Here is a 20,496-nt window from a genome sequence, read left to right on the forward strand (position 1 = left end):
CCGGTCTCCCTCTCCGCAGCCGCTCCAGCTACCAGCTTGGCGAAGCGCGTGGCGGGACCCGGGGCTGGGACCTCCGCGCCCAGGCTTTTACTCGGACTCCAGCACTTGGTGGAACGGGGGTGGCGGCCGGCCCACAGGCTGGGGGCTTTCGGTGGCACGGGAGACGGTCATTTCGGGACGGCCCGCTACATTTGACGAGGGCGAGCTCTGCGGCCTGGGCCTGCGGACCAGGGCTGGAGGCCCGCCCCTCTACCATCTTCCCTCCCACCGCCTCAGCCCGGGCGCGCAGGCTCACACCCCTTCCTGGGGAAGCAAATGGTCCCTTCCAGGCGGGTGGCCATGTTGTTCTAATAAAGCGGGAGGGGCGGCGGCGTGGGGAGGGAGCAGATGCCGCTGGTTGCGCGCGGGAGCCGGGCGCTAGCAGAGCGCAGCCGCGAGGGAGGCGCGGGGGAGGCGAGCGGGAGCCCGAGCCCAAGCAGCAGCTAGTGTTGGCGGAGGGCACCCGGGCGCAGCTGGAGCAGCAGCCGCGATGGCCGTGGCCGTGGGGAGACCATCTGTGAGTGCTGGGGCCTCGCTTCCCTCGGCCGCTTCTCCTCCGGCGCTGGGGGTGTTCCCGCTTGCGGGCGGGGGCCGGCGGGGAATACTGGGGGCCGGGAGCGGGGGCCTCGGGACGGCTGCGGCGGTAGCTGTGGGTGTGTGCATGAATTTGGGCGCGTGTCTGGGGCTGAGGGGAGGGCGAGGATCCCCGCGGCTCGGCTACTACGTGATGCAACAGTGTATCGCCTCGTCGCGCCCCGATTCCCGGGATGTGGGAGAAAAAGGATCCCTCGCCTATTTTTTCTTTAAGAGGATCCTTTTGGCCACGGTGTTTCTCGGCTGCCTCCTTCTCCCCGCGCACACCTTTCCCCTCGTGACAGTCGAGAAAGGCGCCGGGTGCGGGGGTGGGGGGGCTGTTTCCTCCCGGCTCCCCCGCGCCGAGGGGCGACCAGGGCGTGGGAATTGTTAACCCAAGCGTTGTGTCACGCGGTTGTAGAAGCGGGTCAAAAATGAAGGGGTGGGATTGCTGGGTCGTATGGTAGTTCTATTTTTAGTTTTTTTAAGGGACCTCCATACTGTTTTCCATAGTGGCTGTATCAATTTACATTCCCACCAACAGTGCAAGAGGGTTCCCTTTTCTCCACTCCCTCTCCAGCATTTATTGTTTGTGGACTTTTTGATGCTGGCCATTCTGACCGGTGTGAGGTGATACCTTATTGTAGTTTTGATTTGTACTTCTCTAATGATTAGTGATGTTGAGCATCCTTTCATGTGTTAAAAAAAAATTTTAAAGGGGTGGGATTTCCGTGGTGGCTTCCCCTGTGCACTGTGAGATCCCGGACACCCTCAGGCACCCATGCTGGTGACCGGGCCCTGCCCAGGATGTGGACAAAAGCCTTAGATACACAAAGTTTTCAAAGGGCCCCGTTGTCGGGGTGGGTGGAAGTTTTAAAATGCTCTGCGGTTGGAAGGTCGGGGGCGGCGGGCCGGAGAGGCGGGCGCGCGAGGAAGAGGAAGGGGTGGCGGGTGCGTGGAGAATCGGGTGCCCCGGGACGAGCCGAGGGAGACGGGGAGGGAGGGAGGGAGGGGGATGCTTAGTCCCCGAGTTTGCCGGCGGGGCAGGGGCCGCGCCTCCGTCGGTGCAAAGCTCATTCAGCGACTCTAGAGCCGGCCCGAGGGCAGCCGGACTTAAAGGGTGCGGTTTCAGCCGGGGCTCTGCATCCCGGGTGAAAGGCGGAGGCCAGGGGCGGCGGCGGCCTTCCCTTTTTACTGAAAGGAGCAGAGCCGGTGGGGAAAGGCGGAGTCCTCTTTCTTTCTCTTTCCTCTTTTCTTTGTCACTGTTCAAAGTCACTTTCGCCCCACGGGCTTTGTGGGCTCCTTGAGCGAGTTTCTTCCCGCTCTACCACCTCCTTTTCTTTTCCTCTTCTTCCTCTTCCCACAGCTGTGTAGCTGCAGGTGGTGGCTTGAGAGATTTTGCAGGTACAGACCAAAGTCTCGCGGAGATACTGGAAGCTCTGCAAGCCCAGAAATGCAAATTGCAAGACTGTGCTCTCAAACCCCCAGCCCTTCTCCCAACTCTTCCTCCAGATACAGTCGCTTTTTGCACCCCTCCCCCATAATTAGCGGAGTCCTTCAGCGTGCTCTAACCCGGTTTGGTGGTTCAGCTGCCGCGATGTTTTCAAAGACGTTCTCCACCGTCAGAAGGTGTGCAGTGGTCATATTGAAGTGTAACTGTGGGTCTTTTAGGTAGTTTAAACTCTAATATTTAATGACAAACACTTAAGAATTCAGGTCCCCTCTTGATAATTAGTGGTCATAGATTGTTGTTACTGCGGGAAGTTGCATAGTCTCTGGGCTGATCCCTTTATTTTTCTGGTGAGAATATTGAGGTCCAGAGAGGTCAAGTTTATCTCGTTAAATTACTACTCCCACCCCCCCTACCCCACCCCCCTTCCCCAACACACACACACACACATTTACAGAGCACAGATTCAGATAAATAACAATATCTGCTTTAGATAATTGGACAGTGGCTATATGCAAATGTTCTGTGTGTGTGGGCAGGGTGTCTTTCAGTAACACCTATTGCTGGTGCATTCTTGAGGCATGGGGGAAGTGGAAGAAATAATTTGCTGCACATTTTCTATAAATTAGTTCATATATGTCAGTTAAATAGGAACAGTATGTGGATTAAAATTTAGTTGTGTGGCCACAATCATGTCCAACACCAGGTCTGCCAACCAGATGTGAGCTTAATTCCACAGAATTCTTGTGTAAGACCTCTCTCATTCAAAAAATAGAGGCGATTTTACAAAGTGTGTGTGTACAGAGGAGGTAACTGCTTTCTCTGCACATTCCCTGTTGTCATTAGAATTAAGATTAAGTTACTTACAGTTTGGAAACAGAAGACTGTTTTTTCTTTGGACCGAGTTGTAGGGGTGATCAGGAGTTGACTACAAAGTTAAAAAGTCTTTTCATACATTTTCCAAGGAGTTGTTGAACTGTTTCACTTTGTTCATTCGGTTCCTGTTTTAAGTGTAGTATTTGCAGTTAGGTCTTCAAAACAACCCCAGTGAATGCAGAAGATTCTCCAAACCCAGCCCCAGGGTCTCTACACAGAATCCTTCATGGTAGAAATCACTGCCCCTCCTTTTCCCATATCTATTCTACCATTTGAACAAAAGAAAGGAAGGGTGTGTTGATAGAAAAGAATCACTCCAAAGTTGATCGTGCATGGAGTTTCCCTAGTTACTCCTTTAGAATTAGATTTTTTTTTTGTTTAGGAAAACGTGAACATATCTCCTTCCCCTACAAACTGCCTCTCTCATTCAGATTGAAGAAAAAGTTCAACCAGAATAACTTGCCCTCAACTTTAGACAGACATTCTTGAACTTGAACCTCTGAGTGTGATAGCACAGGTACATATGACATTTCACTGGGCAAAAATCCTTATATGTCAAATGCAGTATTTTCTATCTTATGAAGTGGTTATCTTCAGTTATAACCATTTTAACTTCAAGGCTAAATTCAGACGTTTCTTAAGTGGATTTGTTGTTGGCTGGGAAACAGAAGCTTCAGTCTGGTGTGATACTGTTTATTTCCATTTTAATCTCGACCCCTAGCTTCTCCATTTTCCCAGGAGTGGTTTTTGGACTTGGCTCCCAGAAGCCCCTGAAGCACATGTGCTGTTTCCAGAGTGTGACTGATGATTAGCGAGAGCATTTCTCCCCTAGGGATGTGTGCACATTACGGATGAGTTAGTATTTTGGCATCCAAGTCCCAGGGCCGCTATTATCTTTGTTTTAATCAGAGCATGGTAATTTACTCTACCGGGGAACAGGCTTTAAGTAGCTGATCCTCTCTTTTAAGGAGTGGTGTTCATCAAGTTATAAGGTCTGGGGGTTTAAAGGGACTTTAGAGGTCATTTGGTTCAGCCTCCTCCCCAATGCAGAAAGAAATATTTTCTACATTATCCCTAAGAGAAGTGTTTAAGTCTTTCCAGTGGTGGAGATTCCCCTATGATATCGTTCAAGAAACAAGTTTAATTATCCTTTTATCCACTGCGCCAAAAGGAATGGAAATCCAAGTTCATTCTTTAGCTTATTTAACACTATTTATCGAGCACCTCCTGTGTGCCAGGTACTGTTCTAGGTGCCAGGGATACAGTAGTGGACAGCAGAGAAATTCCTTCTTACCTGGAGCTTTTATTTTCTGAGAGATTTAGTGTCCGTGTGTATTACAGAAACAAACTTCAATAGCGTATGTAAGCCATTTCGGGAGAAAGGAAATTACGTGCCTATTGCTGAGTCAACAGCTATGATGCAGGTTAAAGGCTCTTACCTGTTCGAGGATCATTATAGGCAGTTCCTAAACATACGGTCTGTCTTCAGCAGGAGGGTGAGGACTGACAACGAGACGTCATTTTCCCTTGTTGTAAAATTGCCATTTCTATGACTTGAGGATGTGGCCCCCTGCATGGAGGTCTGTGGCTTTTGGACCTGGAGAAGGATGAATACTTTTGAAAGCTGTAGATGATTTCTCTCTCTTCTAAAGTATCTTCTTTAAAAATGATGTGTCTACATCACGATGACCCAAGGGATTGATTGAAAGATGAAAACTACTCATATCCCATCGTCCTGAGGTAACAGTTCTTAGATTACTCTCATCAACGTTTTGAGGTTTACAGCAGCAAGCATAGCATAACCCATACCATATAAACTGCTACTAAGAAGCCAAACTGTGTGCCCGGGAGTACTCTGTCTATTTGGACATTTGTATAACCGAGGCAACAGATGCTTAGTGCTTTCACAGGGGCCCCCGCTATGTCTGTGTCCAGACAAAGGAATGAATGATTCGGATGGCCTGCTTTGGTTGATGACCAAAAGACCCAGTGTTTATTACTCTGATGATGCCACAGCTGATGATGACTTCGGGTTTAGGCTCCCTGCGGAGCAAGCTACAATCAGGGTTTCCTGTGCCTGTGTTTGTCTTTATAGGGCCTTAAACTTGGTTGGGGGGGAGGGTAGGGGCTGCTCTTGGATGTTATCATTTATTGGGAACTGTCTTTCATCGCCTTAGCCAAACTGTCTCAACTGGGGTCAGCCAAGCTGAACGATTATTTAAACAAAGACCCAGTAGATCTAAAGCTTCAATCCTTTTTCCCCAAAGAGAACTCCTTTACAATATAATTGATACCCCCTTTGTTTTTTTTTAGTTTGTTTGTTTTAATCCAGATTGACAGAAAATCCCCTTTCAACTAAACAATACCTCTCCTATCCACTCAGGCCTGCTGGCAGCCCATCAATGCGGCTGCTGTTGAACACAGAAACAAGACTTGGGCTAAGGTGAAACAGACAGATTTCTAAAGAGAATGCTGGTGATCTAAAAATCAAGTATGCATTGTCTCACACCTGGCCTGAGGGAGAAATCAGGAGTCCGTTGCCTGATATGACCAGAGCCAAGGCATTAGAAACACCTTTTCAGGATCCGTGCCTGCGAGGGTGAGCGCATCGCTCAAGTCAAAGGATGCGGGAAATTGAGTTGTGTGGATGCGTTCGGTCCACCTGCTGCACTAGGACCCTGTGAGATGGAGGGTGATGTGTTGACTCAGGGGCCAGGCTGGGGTGGAGACGTAGGAATGGCTTCATGCTCCAAAAGAACATCTTTGGTATCCAACAAGGGGGAGCTTGGTTCCTGCTTTTTTTTTTTTTTTTTTTAATTTTTAAAATTGTTGTGAAAATATACCTAACATAAAATGTGTCTGTTTGTTTTTTTCCCACACACACACACTGTATTTTATTTTTACAAGAGATAAATAAACTGACACCAAGCATTGTAAATGGATGACCACAACAAAAGCAACAATGATTGCAATTACCAAACACGAAACACACTCATACTATGTCATAATATTGACATTCAGTCCAGGAATCCTCCACGGTAACAGCTCCTTTACTTTGCAGTGAAAATTGATTTGTGTATTTTTTGCCTCTGAGTCCTTGTGGAATTGTGTCTGTTTTTGATAATTAAGTAACATTCCTTTGGGAAGAATTTATGATTTTCTTTCAAATTCTTTTTTCTTGTAGAAGTAGAATTACAATAATATAGATAGGTTAGAAATGGAAAAACAAAACAACTGTCAACACCGTAATGCATCAGTAGTCATTCTTGGCTTCCTAATCCATCTGCTTTATCAGATACATCTTGTGCACTTTCTTTGTGTAGGTGCTGAGGTTACGATGTAAGTCCCTGAGATGCCGTCCCCCTCGATGCTCATCAAATTTCTCTGAATGATGAGCAAGCACTAGGTCTCAGCAAGGAAAGTGAGGTGGGGCGGTGGCTAGGGAAAAGTGTTCCAAGCCAAGGGAACAGCATGTGCAAAGCTCTGAGGTGAGGCAGAGCCTCTTAAGGGAATCCAGTGTAGCAGGGACATCAGCATTCATGATGGCGTAGAGTGGATGGACGTGAGGCCGAGAAGGTGGTGGGAAGAGACCACCTCACTTTTGCAGTTCATTCTTCAAGACATGGGTACTTACTACATAGCTCTTTAAATATTTTATATGCTATCCGCCCGACCCACAACGTAGGATATCCCAGATTCTTAGACTTGGTTGATGGAAGACACTGAGAATCTTCAGAGCACTAATTCTTCAGGTTTCAGGGGAGGCTCGGGGAGTTGATTTCTTTCATGGCCAAATCAAGCCCTCAAAGAACAGAGGAAGTAAAGACTGAGGAAGGGCACAGAGAGGAGTGACAACGTCACCAGGCCTTTTTCTGTCTAGTTTTCTGTATGGAACTCTTCAAGATGTAGAACTAAAAGTCTTACTTCCTTACACACCAAAGCAATTGAGTCCTGAAGGGTGGGGTAGAATGCTAGGACTCCTCCCACCTTGGCACCAAGTGCCAGTTGGTGTTGTCCATAAAGAAAACTAAAAACCCACTGGATCCTATGCAAACAGGAGGAGAGTCTTTTAAAAGCCAGGGTTCTGTTAAGACTTAATCCTTTTTCATTCATCTTCCTTTGTGTACCGTTTTCATGCCAATATAAACTTCATGAACCTCATTAAGGATGCCCATTAAATTTACTCAGACCTGCTGTTGGAAGGAAAAGGCTTGACTCACAGCTTCTTTGTCAGGTATAGGAAACCTGTGCAGCGTCTTGATTTTTAAGTGTTTTCTATTTAAATTACTGTCAAGACAATTATCTCTCTTGATCCTCACACAATTTCTGAGAAGTAATATAGGCAAGAAAACTGAGGCACAAAGGAGTTGTCACTTATCTAATCTGGTACAGCCAGTTAGTGGGAGAGCTTGGCTTTGGAACCAACAGTTCTGAGACCAGTGTGCATAGAGACCTACCATTTGTATTGGTCAGTTAGACTAAAGTATGTTGAGGTAACAAATTGGTCCCAGGATCTGGTGGCTTACACAGCAAAGGTTTATTTCTCACACAGGGTCCTTGTCTGTTCCATCCTCTGAGATCCGCTCCATGCTGAATTGACCCTAGGACCCAGGCTGAGGGAACGTTCTGTCCTCTCTCTGGACATTGCCAATCTGGTGGCAGAGGAAGAAGAGGCCTGCTGAACCCTGAACTGACTTTTCAAGCTCTTGGGTGGGGGTCACTTGCACGTGAACATCATTGACCAAAATAAATGGTTACTCCTAAATTCAACAGGATGGAGATAGATAATCCTTCTGCAGAGAGTGGCTCTGCCAGTCACTTGGCCAAGCTGGATGGGATGGGGAAGTAAACCCTCCCCTAGGGAGAGCCAGTGATGGTGTTGAATAGTAAGAGTTCACCATAGCTTCGTAGTCAGGGCATCTGCTAGAGAGCTAAGCGTCTTTATTATTTCGTAAAATTGTCTCCCTGTCTGTCATGACTTTTCTCAGTCTGTTTGTCCTACTCTGATTCTAGCTGGACATGGTAGAATGATGAGAGAGGGAGAAAGAGCGTCTGTGTTTAAGCAGCCAGAATGAACTGAAGGCAGAGAGTATTGATTCCTGTTCTCTCACAGTGAGCTTCCAATAGCACCGTCGCCAAATAAGGGATGAGTGGTGACCTTCTCAAAGACCTTCTGTGCTAGTCTCTGGTGGCCCCAACTCTGGAACTGTACTCTCTGGGAAGTGGTTTTTGAGGCTATTAGGGCTTCCAACTGCTTGATAGAATTATTTCCCTTAGGATGCTTCCAAATCAGTCTTTTCCCAGCCTCGTCTGTTCCTAAATGCAGATGCATCTCTGACACCCTTCTTCTCTGTGCTTTGTTTTCTCTCCGCTGAGAGGTACTAGTACAGTCATCCCTCAGTATCTGCAGGGACTGGTTCCAGGATCTCCGCGGATACCAATATCTGCAGATGCTCAAGTCCCTTATATAAAATGGCCTAGTATCGTTGGCCCTCCGTGTCTGGATTCAGCCAACCGCTGATGCGGTCCCTGCAGATAGGGATAGAGGACTGTATGTAGCATTTTGGTTGAGAATGTGGGCTCTAGAGCCAGACTGCTGGCCTCCTAGTGTATCACCTCTGCCATTTGACCACCTTAGACAAGTTACTCACCTTGTGTACCTCACATTCCTCATCTGTAAAATAATTACAGTACCTTCTTCAAAGGTTTACAGGATTAAATGAGGTATTACACCAGGTGCTTACAATGATGCATGAAACATTCGTCCTCAGTAAAAGGCAAACGAATACTGAAATAATAACTGCTTTATACCTAAGGCTGGGCTCAAAGCAGAACTGCCATCCCCCCAAACCCCCCCCCCACTCTACCCAGTAGGAGGCGAGCATTTGCCCCTTCCCTTGTTCACACACCCGAAATGTGCACTCTTCCCTTTTTCTTGTCAGGGCACACTTTTGAGGCACAGATCCAACATACCCGCTCCTTGAAGCCTCCATTCACCAACCCAGGTTTTGGTGACTTTTCTGTCTTTGAATTCCAGCAGCAATAATGCCTACCACACTTATGTGCCATCTACATAGTGTTCTGGCGCACCTCCAGCCCCAAGTTACTTTTTTTCAATAAACAGGAATGATCAAATCTAGTTGTGAATGTTTAAAAAAGCCTCATTACCTTAAGAAATATGTTCTGATAACCTTGACCACATTCATGCACTCTTAGCTCTAACTGACAGGCTTAAGGGAGGGGCTGGCGCTGTGCACAGACCCCACAGCCCAAGAGACGTCTGACCGAAGGAGTGGAAACTGGTCCTTGGATCCGTTGGATGAGATGTGTACCGGCTCCCCTCCTCTCAGCCACCCTTTTATTCCAGCTGTGCTGTGCAAACCTCTGGCAGGTGTAGACCTCATCTCTACAGCTTTCTGCCCCAGGCTTCTCGGCTGTAGTGTTCTGACCTATGTACATATCTGGATGTCCAAGGGAGTTACCATTGCATGGCTCACCTCTGACTGCTGGGGGACAGAAGCTGGTAGATAAATACTTCTCTCTTTTGTCACCACGTTGGACAATTCTGAGGCACAATCAGAGGGTCCACATGGGCCCCAGCCCTCAGGGGTGACTGGTCCATCCTTTAGGATAGCTTTCCTCTTTCGCTGTTAAACTTTTCCCAGTCCCCACTCCTGTTGCTCTGGGTCACTTTCACATTAGCTGCATGCATGCAAACCCTTGCCTCAGGCCCCTGCATTTTGGGGAAACCCAGGTGAAAACACCTTGTTTCCTGGTTTGGGGGTCTTCTTTTGCCTTATGCAGATGAGGGAGCCTGCATGTTGCTTTGGTAACATACCAGATTACTCTGGACGTCAAAAAAAATAGGTTCAGAGCAAGCTGATCTTTCATCGGGTTTTTACCATTTACTGGAGGACAGACTTCAAACTGCTGTAAAAGCTAGACTCCGGGATTTCCCTGGTGGCACAGTGGTTAAGGATCTGCCTGCTGATGCAGGGGACACGGGTGTAAGGTCTAGCTCATGCTCTCAAGAAGCCTGCAGTTCAGTTGAGGGAAAAGTCTGAGACTCAGGTAATGCTCCACTTCCATGATTTTGCGGGGAGGGCGGGGTGGCAGCGTCTTGTCAGGCTCTTCTAACTACTATTTAGACCTCCCTTTTCCCTTAGATAGTAGATGTCGGGAACTCGGTTCCGAATTCAGAAAAGCAGGGCCCGTTTTATTTCCCTCCTCTTCTCATTTTATAATGTCATTTGAGGAGTGCTAGAAAGATAACCTCAACTTTATTTCCTTCTAGGCTACCATTAGAAATTTATTCTTTGGGTGTAAGGTGAGGAGAAAAATGGCACAACAAAGGGAATTGACAAATTGTATCAGAGTCTGGAGGGGATGTTTTCAAAATTTCTGCCAGATGAGTTTGTATGCCCCATTCTCTCTTCAAAACATAGTGACTGCCACAGCATGCCAGATGCTTTGACTAGTAGACTAATATTCTATTCTAGGGCACGTGGGCATTTCTGTACCTACCATGCCTACTGGATCAGTAAGCCAGTGCCCATGCTTACTGGGTCAGTTGTTTTGTTTCCAGAGCCGCTTATGCCAGTTGTAGTCATCAGCATAATGTGCATAATTTAATATTATGTAAATCTATGAAATATAAGTGCAAAAATAGAAAGATTTAGTAAAGGTGAGAATTTTGCTAAAGTAAAACTGCTGTGAATTTAATATGGTTAAGTTGGAGAAAAAAATTGTAAGAATCTAAAGGAGTCTGAATTCAGATTACATTGAAAGTGTTTCAAAATTCTGACTCCACTTGAGAAACAGACTGGAAATCATAGATGATGCTTATGGGTTTGTACCAAAAAGACACCTCTAAATGGAATTTCTCTAACTCATTATGATGAAAAAAACCCTTGGCCTTTTGTCAAAAAAAATTGGTGCATGAATGTATGTTTATGTTTTAAGGTACAATAAAATGTTTAGGTTATAACGATTGTTTTTTTAAAATAGTTTTTATGGTGTATGAAATTTGGAGTGAGTTTTATTAATTAATTTATTATTTTTTGCTGTGTTTGGTCTTCGTTTCTGTGTGAGGGCTTTCTCTAGTTGTGGCAAGCAGGGGCCACTCTTCATCGCGGTGCGCGGGCCTCTCACTATGGTGGCCTCTCGTTGCGGAGCACAGGCTCCAGGTGCGCAGGCTCAGTAGTTGTGGCTCACAGGCCTAGTTGCTCTGTGGCATGTGGGATCCTCCCAGACCAGGGCTCAAACCCGTGTCCCCTGCATTAGCAGGCAGACTCTCAACCACGGCGCCACCAGGGAAGCCCCGATTGTTTTTAAAATCCTAGTCTTTAAATGCTTTTTAAGATAAATTATCCAATCCTGCTCCTAATAGCTTTGGATAAAGGAACTAGTATATAACCACCGTTCCTCCCAACTTCCCCATTTCCATATTCTAACACATATGGTAGATGGGGAAACAAGTTGAGAATTACTGTTTTTTCCTGGGTCAGATGTGAATGTCTCTGGAAGAGTTAACTCACTTGACATGATTTACCTTCTTTTACACCTGATGTAAATGGCTATCAATGTTGGTTTTTTGTTTTTGTTTTTTAAATCTGATTTGAAAGAGGTGAAAGGACACTAGAAAATTTACCTGTTCTATCAGTTTCTTTTAGGTTAGTCCAGAATAACGGGAAATACGATTTTGGGAGCAAAATAATCTCAGTTTGGAAAGGTGAGGTTATTCTAGTGATCATTTAATTTTCTCTTTGAGATACATGAGCACATGAGAGATATGGGTTACTCAAAGACGTACTCTGTCTGGGAAGAAGAAATTCCTTCATTAGATGCAGATGAAAGCTTAGACCATAGTCTTAGTAGTCAGTCTGGACTTTTGCATTCATTCCTTCCAACCATCCTTGGATAATCTTCCATCAGCAATTTGATTTAAGTTTTAATCCCAACCATGAAAAAATTGTGCTAAAAACAAGTAGAAAGTTGTTTTTCTATTCCAAAATAAAGGTAGTGGGAGGAGAAACTTAACAAATTGGAAGCTGAAATGTGTGATTTCTCCATTTCTCAAACTAAAACAGGAATTATTTTTCAGGTTTTTTTTGGTCTTTAAATACACATTTGAAATGTTGTTGCCAATTTGCACATTGACTTTGCCACTAAACTTATTGCACACGCAGCAGTTGTGTCCTAATTGAAGTTGTGCAATTCCACACATTTTTCCTGTGATAAGACTTCAGTGTGTAAAAGTTGTAAGGAATTTTGATTAGATATTATTCTTTTTTTATATATATAGATTTTATTTACTTATTTACTTTTGGCTGTGTTGGGTCTTGGTTGCTACGCGCAGGCTTTCCCCTAGCTGTGGCGAGCAGGGGTTACTCTTCGTTGTGGTACGAGGGCTTCTCATTGCAGTGGCTTCTCTTGCGGAGCACGGGCTCTAGAGAGCAGGCTCAGTAGTTGCGGCACACGGGCTTCGTTGCTCCACGGCACGTGGGATCTTACCGGACCAGGGCTCGAACCCACGTCTCCTGCGTTGGCAGGCGGATTCTTAACCACTGCGCCACCAGGGAAGCCCCGATTAGAGATTATTCTTGACCCAAGCCCGTCAGCCCCTATTTGATGGATCAGGGCTCATACTTGATGATCTTAAGGCCAAGTCTTTTGGCTGTTGGTTTTACCTCTTCTTACCAAATAGAGATGACACCCAAGGCTGCAGAACAGTGCTGTCAGGTAGAGCTTTCTGTGACGATGGAAATGTTCTACCACTACATTGATTGGTATGGTAGCCGCTAGCTGTATGTAGCCGTTGAACACTTGAAATGTGGCTGGTGCAACTGTAGAATTAAATTTTTTATCTGTAATTAATTTGCATTTAAGTTTAAATAGCTGCATGTGGCTAGTGGCTATCATACTGAATAGTGAAGCTTTAGGAATGTAATCTAGACGTATTTACAATCTGATATCTTTCTCATTTTTTAGAAAACTTTTTTATCGAGAAAAATATCAAACATACACAGAGTAAGGATGGAGGTGTTCATGATAACATTCTCTCATCACCCAGGCCAATCTTATGTCATCTGTTTTCCCTTTTCTCTAACCTCTTTTCTTCCCTACCCGTCACCCCGTCAAATTATTTTATTTATTTATTTTTTTTCCGTCAAATTATTTTGAAGTAAATTCCAGGACAGCCTGATCGCATTTTGTTTTAAAAGCTAAGATGGTGATCTGGGGGAAGGAGGGGAATGGTATTAGAGAGAGGTACTCAGGGAGCTTCAAATGTATTGGTGATTAAAAAAAAAAAGACTTGAAGTATAGAGATGGGAAAAGTTATGGTTTGACAAAGGTAGGTAATGAGTATACAGATGTGCTATGTTTTGTTTGCTTGACATCTTTCGTCACCATCACCATCGTAAGAAGCCAGGCTTGAGCCCAGAGATGGAACAGTCACTGTACCAGGCCTCACTTACCTGTGCTTATAGTGAACCTTGAGTTCATGGATCATTTAAACATTCAAACATTATTCGTATGCGATATTTATCCTTGAGCTTAGTTGAATGCCAACAGTGCTGTAGAGTCATAGGATCTGTAAAAAGGTGGAAAGCAAGCTGAAGATCTTTCTCTTTAGCCCAGTCTCCTCCCAACACTTGGTTTCAGAGAGTGGTAGCTTGATTGGAGCTTGCAGTGAGCCCAGAGCTTTCTGTCACACCACACTTAACCAGATCGACTGATTTGCTGAGTTAAAGCTTGCAGCGCTAGGTCACTCCTACCTACTTTTAAAATGGCAGATTCCTTTTTATTAATTAATTAATTAATTTTGGGCTGCATTGGGTCTTCATTGCTGCACGCGGGCTTCAGTAGTTGTGGCTCGTGGGCTGTAGAGTGCAGGCTCAGTAGTTGTGGTGCGTGGGGTTGGTTACTCTGCAGCATGTGGGATCTTCCCGGACCAGGGCTCAAACCCATGTCCCCTGCGTTAGCAGGCGGATTCTTAAGCACTGCACCACCAGGGAAGTCCTAACAATGGCACATTCTTATGATCTCTTTTAGAGCAGATACATTATTTCTAAGTCTACTTGCAGTTTTGCAGGTACTCTTGTTGGAGGGAAATGTTTTTGTAATTAACAGTATAAAGAAGTCATTTATGAAATTTTATATTTGGGGCTGAGAATTGATGCCTGTTACTGGTGGAGAGTATTATAGGAAATGCCTGTTTGTTTTTTTACATTTCTGTTTATAAAAGTAAACCTTGTAGCAAGCACATTTTAGTCATGTGGACACATCGAAGGAAATAGTGCTTGCATCAATGATATTTAAAAGTGCAGTTTTCCTTTACTACGTAAAACAAAAATTGTTGCTGTGCTTTTGTAGTTCAATTTGGAGGCTAAAAATGATTTTCTTCCCTTCTGATAGTGTGCAGAATATGTCTATTCTAAATTTGGAACGCTATACTTAGGTTCTCAGGATTTAAGGGGAATGCATTTGTGATGGTAAAGGATCTTGTATCATCAGAAATGCTCCCAGGCCTTGGCTCAGCTGTCCTATTGATGGAGAAAGATAATATGCTTTAGAAGAAGAGCGATTAAAATTTTTAGCAACATTCTGAACAACTGCAAGCCCATGGTTGCAACAGAATGCTGTTCCTCTTCCATGGTCAAGTCTCTAAAAGCCTGCCCTTTGTGTTCCCTTGGTCCTTTTTGTTAACTACGTTCCTGGGAGGGAGGGAAGAGCTTTGTCTAATCTCCTCATCTACATTGCAGGTTGGTCCAGTTTGTTTTTATTCCATGGTTTGTGGAGATAGTGAATAGTTGGTTAACACCCTACGTATAAATGTTACCAGGAGGCAAGATTTATGCCATTTTTACAAATAATACTCCCGTGAAATGAGCCTTCTTATCTCCACTTGACAAGAGGGAGTTGAATCCATGGTAGGGCAAGAAGATTTAGGGAAATGTTTTGTCAAGTCAGTTGCTCTGTCCTTTTCATGTAGGATAGAGACAAGAAACTATTAAGGCTTTAAAAATGACTGTGACCTGATTAGGAGACCATAGCAACTATTTTCAGTAAAGAGGGAACAAGATTAGTGTGAGTAGCAGGTTTTTTTTCTTTTTTTTAATGTATTAAGTTTATAGATTTTGAAAAGCTTTTATATTAGATGAAATTTAAATCTAGCGATAACACATCTTGAAAAAGAAAATAAATTCATGTAGTCTAGATCTCAATTAAGCACTCTCACATTTAATTACCTTTAGAAAAATGTTAAACTTGATGTAACCATAACACTAGTAAGAAATAGAAGTTTACCATATGTGTTCTCTTTAAAATAGTTACTGAGCCATGGTTTACTAGCAATCTGGCAATCTTTGATAGGCCTCAGTTTGGTTCTGGAGTGAATTATTTATGTCATGGTAAGATAGTAAGGGAGAGAAATATGTCAAACTGTCTTTGACCAGGGTGAGCTTCATTATTTGGCTCATTTACTTGAAGGGAAAAAAGTACCAAAAGGGACAACTCTCAGATTCTTCTAGTTAAACTGCTATAAACGGGCAAGCACGTGCCACCTCTTGATTCTGGTTGTTAAAATAAGGGTGTTAGTGGTGCCATAGTTTTTCAAGAGAAGATGGACATTTAGAGTTTGAGGTGAAATTTCCCCGTCTGAAAATGTTGGCAACGAAATCAGATATTTTAAAAGTACTGTGTGGGCCACATACACACATGCTCATGGGCTGAGTCTGCCAGTATGCAGTCTGATTTCCACTGCAAATGATTCATTTATTTTTCTTGTATTTGAATAAAGAACTCATTTTAAGTTTTAAAATTTTACTTTGTTTTGGTAGGCCTTTTAGAATGCTTTAACATTTGAGCAATTACAGTGCTTTGTGTGGAAAATACTCTGGTTTTTTAAAACAGAAGCAGTGCCTTGAACTCTGGTACGAAAATGTCTAGATTGTTCGAGGGCAGCATCAAAACTTGTAAATTGTTGGGCTTCCCTGGTGGCGCAGTGGTTGGGAGTCCGCCTGCCGATGCAGGGGACACGGGTTCGTGCCCCGGTCCGGGAAGATCCCACATGCCGCGGAGCGGCTGGGCCCGTGAGCCATGGCCGCTGAGCCTGCGCGTCCGGAGCCTGTGCTCCGCAACGGGAGAGGCCACAGCCGTGTGAGGCCCGCGTACCGCAAAAAAAAAACAAAAAACAAAAAAACCTTGTAAATTGTTTCCCTCACAGGATATCTCCAAACAGGTTTGATCACATTGGGAGAAATGGAACCGGAGTTGTATGGCGTGACTAGGACCCACAGCAGAGAGAGCGGGAGGGATTCATGAGTGTGTGGGATCCAATGTAAATATCCCTCTGCAAAAACATGTGCTGTATATAGTGAATGGGGTTGGATTTTTTTTTTTTCTTCCTGTTTGGTTGAGGTCCAATGACAGTTAATGGCTGTTTCTTACAGGCTGTGAAATTATTTATGAGTTTGGCAGTAGGATGATGTAAAATGCAAGTGGATATAGGTAGGATAAGGGCTGTTACCAAATTCCAGTAAACCGTTAGTGCTGGAGCTGGGAGGGAATTTAGAGGTCATCTCATCAGGGCCTGCCTTTGAACTGAGGCCTGAGTTCAGCTGAAACTGAAATTCCCCATTCACTCTTCCCTGCCCGGCAGGAACCCGGCATTCTCCCTTCTTTTCTTCTCCCTGCCTGTAGGAAAATGTATCTTCCAGGAACTATTTGTGACAGTTAGAGAGTCTTGGAAAACAAACAAACAAAAGCAGATGTTTGGTGAACAGAAGTTTTAGAAAACAACTTGCGAGGAGGTTGTCTTTCTGATGGTTAGAACGTTTTTATTGGTAAAGTTTCTGTGGTTGTTTTTTGTGAGTCTTGATACCCTTCTTTCTAAAAGTCTACTCTTCCATAATGGGTATAAGAAGCAAAAAAACAGATCATCGACAGAAAAATGTGGCAATTAATTACCTTTAAGTCTGCAGAATTTCCTAGTGGTGGGTTCAACCACGTGAACTAGTTGACTTCAGCTGTTTCTGAACTACGGAACCACTAGTTTCACATGGTTCAAGATAGTAGCTTGAGCAAAAGGGTAATAAGTACAGTTGACCCTTGAACAACAGAGGTTTGAACTGCACAGGTCCACTTAGAAGTGGATACTTTTCAATAGCAAATACTACAGTACTACGTCTGTGGTTGGTTGAATCCAAGGATGCAGAGAGACCACTTGTATGCAGGGCTGACTACACATTATACGAGGATTAACCCCTGTGTTGTTCAAGGGTCAGCTGTGCTGGGGTATCTTCCTAGTCCTCTAAAAACATCCTTAGCGTTTTACACGGTCACTGACCACTCAGCCCTTCTCAGTTTATCCTGCTCAAACACTGTTCTGCTGGGGTACTTTTACTAAGAAATGTGGAATCGAAAGCTCCATGTGCACACGTGGAACAGTCTTCCTTCCACATGTTACCTTTGGCTTGAAAAGCCTCCTTTGCCTTGAAGAAAAGACTACCCAGCTAAAGTCAGATGCTGGATTTGTTTCTAATTGTTCAGGCCAACAGAAGCCAGTTGGAATGGAAGTCTTGGTCAACAGCAAGATAGTTTTGGGTGTTTTTAAATTAATTAATTTATTTTTTAAATTTATTTTTGGCTGCGTTGGGTCTTCATTGCTGCACGCATGGACTTTCTCTACTTGCAGCGAGCGGGGGCTACTCTTCGTTGCGGTGGCTTCTCTTATTGTGGAGCATGGGCTCTAGGCACGCGGGCTTTAGTAGTTGTGGCTCGTGGGCTCCAGAACGCAGGCTCAGTAGTTGTGGCGCACGGGCTTAGTTGTTCCGCGGCATGTGGGATCTTTGCGGACCAGGGCTCGAACCCATGTCCCCTGCATTGGCAGGCGGATTCTTAACCACTGCGCCGCCAGGGAAGCCGCCAGCAAGATAGTTTGATATGCAGTTATATTAATGTTACAACTTGTATCGAGGATCTGAGACTTTTGGAAACATTGCCCTGTTATTGTAATTGAATCCTAATTCTGATTTGGCAGTGGTAGTGGGGGGGCGGCGGTGGTGAGTGGGCCCACAGAAAGCAATGTTGTAAACTTCAGACCTTTTCTTCCGCTAGTTTCCTAAATCGAATCCACTGAGTATTGGCTTTGTCAAACCGACTTTTGTTAAACAAGTGGCATTTTAGCATTTTGTAGATTCAGAAAATAAGTATAAAATACGAGACATTTGGGCTTCCCTGGCGGCGCAGTGGTTAAGAATCCGCCTGCCAATGCAGGGGACATGGGTTCGTGCCCTGGTCTGGGAAGATCCCACATGCCGCGGAGCGGCTGGGCCCGTGAGCCATGGCCACTGAATCTGCGCGTCCGGAGCCTGTGCTCCGCAACGGGAGAGGCTACAGCAGTGAGAGGCCCCCGCGTACCGCAAAAAAAAAAAAAATCAGCAGTAACAGGCCCAGGTTTTTGCCTAATGTAGAAGGACTTAATCAGTAAAAATTACTGTGGCAGAACATCCTAGAAGGAGGTTAGGGAAAAAAGAATTTAAGAATCTGCTCAATTTTCCCCAGGAATTCTCAATTATCTTTATTTAATGGTTGAGCACCTGACAGTAGTTTGCTGTGGAGGGCTGAGAAGTGAACACAAATGCAGCGGGCTGAAGGTTTTAATTTTCACTTCACCTGTTTCTTGTCTCAGCTCAATTTTTCTCAGCCCTGGGTTGCTCAGGCTATATATACCAGTTGGAGTTGACGGATCATGATATAATTTACTCCTGCCCATCAGAAAATATTGCAGAGTGACTGGGTGAGGCAGCCTCAGTAAATGGTACAGGTGGTTCTCTTTGATGCTGTACTCAGGGCCTTTTCCTGGGCGTAGTTTTCCTAATTATTGAAATTGTATGAATAGCAATGATCCCTGAAGCTCTTCCATGTGGAAGTTGGTGGGCTGCTTTCAGTATTTCCACTTTCATGAGTTATTATCTTCCAGAGAGGTGCCAGGTGAAAGTTCTAGAAATAATAGCATGTGAAGTGGTTATTCATAGTTGTCTTTCCTGTGGAAGTGAGGCTACGGAATTCATCAGGACAGTAAATATTTACACTTTTTAAAGTTTATATATGAAATCTATATGTGTTTCTTAAATAAACATCCTTAAATGGCTAGCAGAATTGACAATGAATTGATAGGGAAAACATTTTAAATCTTGTTTACTGTGGAATTGCTTAAAGTGGGCAGGACTGTACCAGATGCTTCCTATTGTCTCTGTGGAAAAACTGTCAGAAACCTGTGATATAGACATCTGTACTTTTCAGTGAAAGGAAAAGAGACTTAGAAGTCACCTGCCCCAAAGTCATTCAGCTCAAAGGTAGCAGAGCTGGAATTTTTATTCCCAACTGACTTGCAGCCAAAGCTGGTGACACTCTTCCAGGCTGCTTTATTTTTTGTATTAATTACAGAGAGATTTTTTTCCAAGCCTATCATATAAGATACTGATATTTAAATATTAAATTAAAAATGGCACCACCAACTTCATGCAGACCTGCCTCAAATGTATGTTGGTGAAAGGTAACACTAATTACTTTAAAATTTTAAATCGTTTTATGCATTGTTCTGGAACAGAATAGTGCAGTGTATGTTTCAGCTAAACACTTTAGTTATGATTTTTGAACGTTGGCTCGGTGCAGCACAACACCTATGAATATGCCAAGACTTTTATGAGCTTTTTAGAGGGGTAGTATTTGCTTGGAAAAAAGAAAACCATCTGAAAATAGATAGAACTTCGGGATTATTCAGTGGTGACAGGGCTCGTCTTAGAAGATCAGAATGAGACAGTGAGGGTCTGGGTGTGAAATGCCAAGTGGTTGTCACAGTGCCTCTTTTCTGTCCAGCTTCACATGGTATGTAAAAAATAGGTCTTTTAAAGTATGGGGACATAAATTACTTTTCTTAAGTAATTCTTAAGTAAGGATGGCCAATGGCTCCGCAAGATACAGCCACCTCTAGGTGGTTATGATATTCAACTGTCATGACTGTAGTGAGGTTGGACATCTTTTCATGTGGCTATTGGCCGTTTACGTTTATTTCTCTGTGAACGACTTATTCACCTCCTTGCCTTTCCGTTCCTCTATCCCCCAGTTGGGCTGTTTCTCTCTGTCCTGTTGACATTCGTCCTTTTTTTATGTGCAAATAATTTTCTCTCAGTCTGCCATGTTTCTTTTCTTCTGTCTTCGGTGTCTTGTTATATAGAAGCTTTAACTGCACCACCTTCTTTTCGGTTTGTATTTTGGTGTCTTGTTTTGGAAATCAAGCTCCCTTTTCACTGAACTTCATTTAATTATGTTTAACAGCTGTTTTGTCTTTTGCTCAGTACTTTACAGAAGACAAGAATGTAGCAACTGTTAAGAAACAGAGTCCATTCATCCAGTGGGAGATGTCCTGAACTAATAAATTAGAAACAACTTAAAGAGGAGACAGAAAGGGAAGAGCTTGGAACCCACGCTGTGAAAAGGAGTTCAAGGATCCAGCCCCTTTAGAGGGGCACAGGAATTTAATGCTCTGTGAT

At 44.3% G+C, this 20,496-nt stretch overlaps 1 protein-coding gene across 1 annotated transcript in view; it reads left to right on the forward strand.

The window, feature by feature from the left end:
• Positions 1 to 371: 371 nt before the first annotated feature.
• SEPTIN11 (septin 11) overlaps positions 372 to 20,496 on the forward strand; it is a 90,661-nt gene continuing 70,536 nt past the window's right edge. Inside the window, 1 exon segment of the mRNA XM_032631996.1 lies at positions 372 to 556. Coding sequence (XP_032487887.1) covers positions 530 to 556 — 27 coding nt within the window. The 5' untranslated portion in view covers positions 372 to 529.

Source organism: Phocoena sinus, chromosome 5 (assembly GCF_008692025.1).
Source record: "Phocoena sinus isolate mPhoSin1 chromosome 5, mPhoSin1.pri, whole genome shotgun sequence".
NCBI classification, from domain to species: Eukaryota; Metazoa; Chordata; class Mammalia; order Artiodactyla; family Phocoenidae; genus Phocoena; species Phocoena sinus.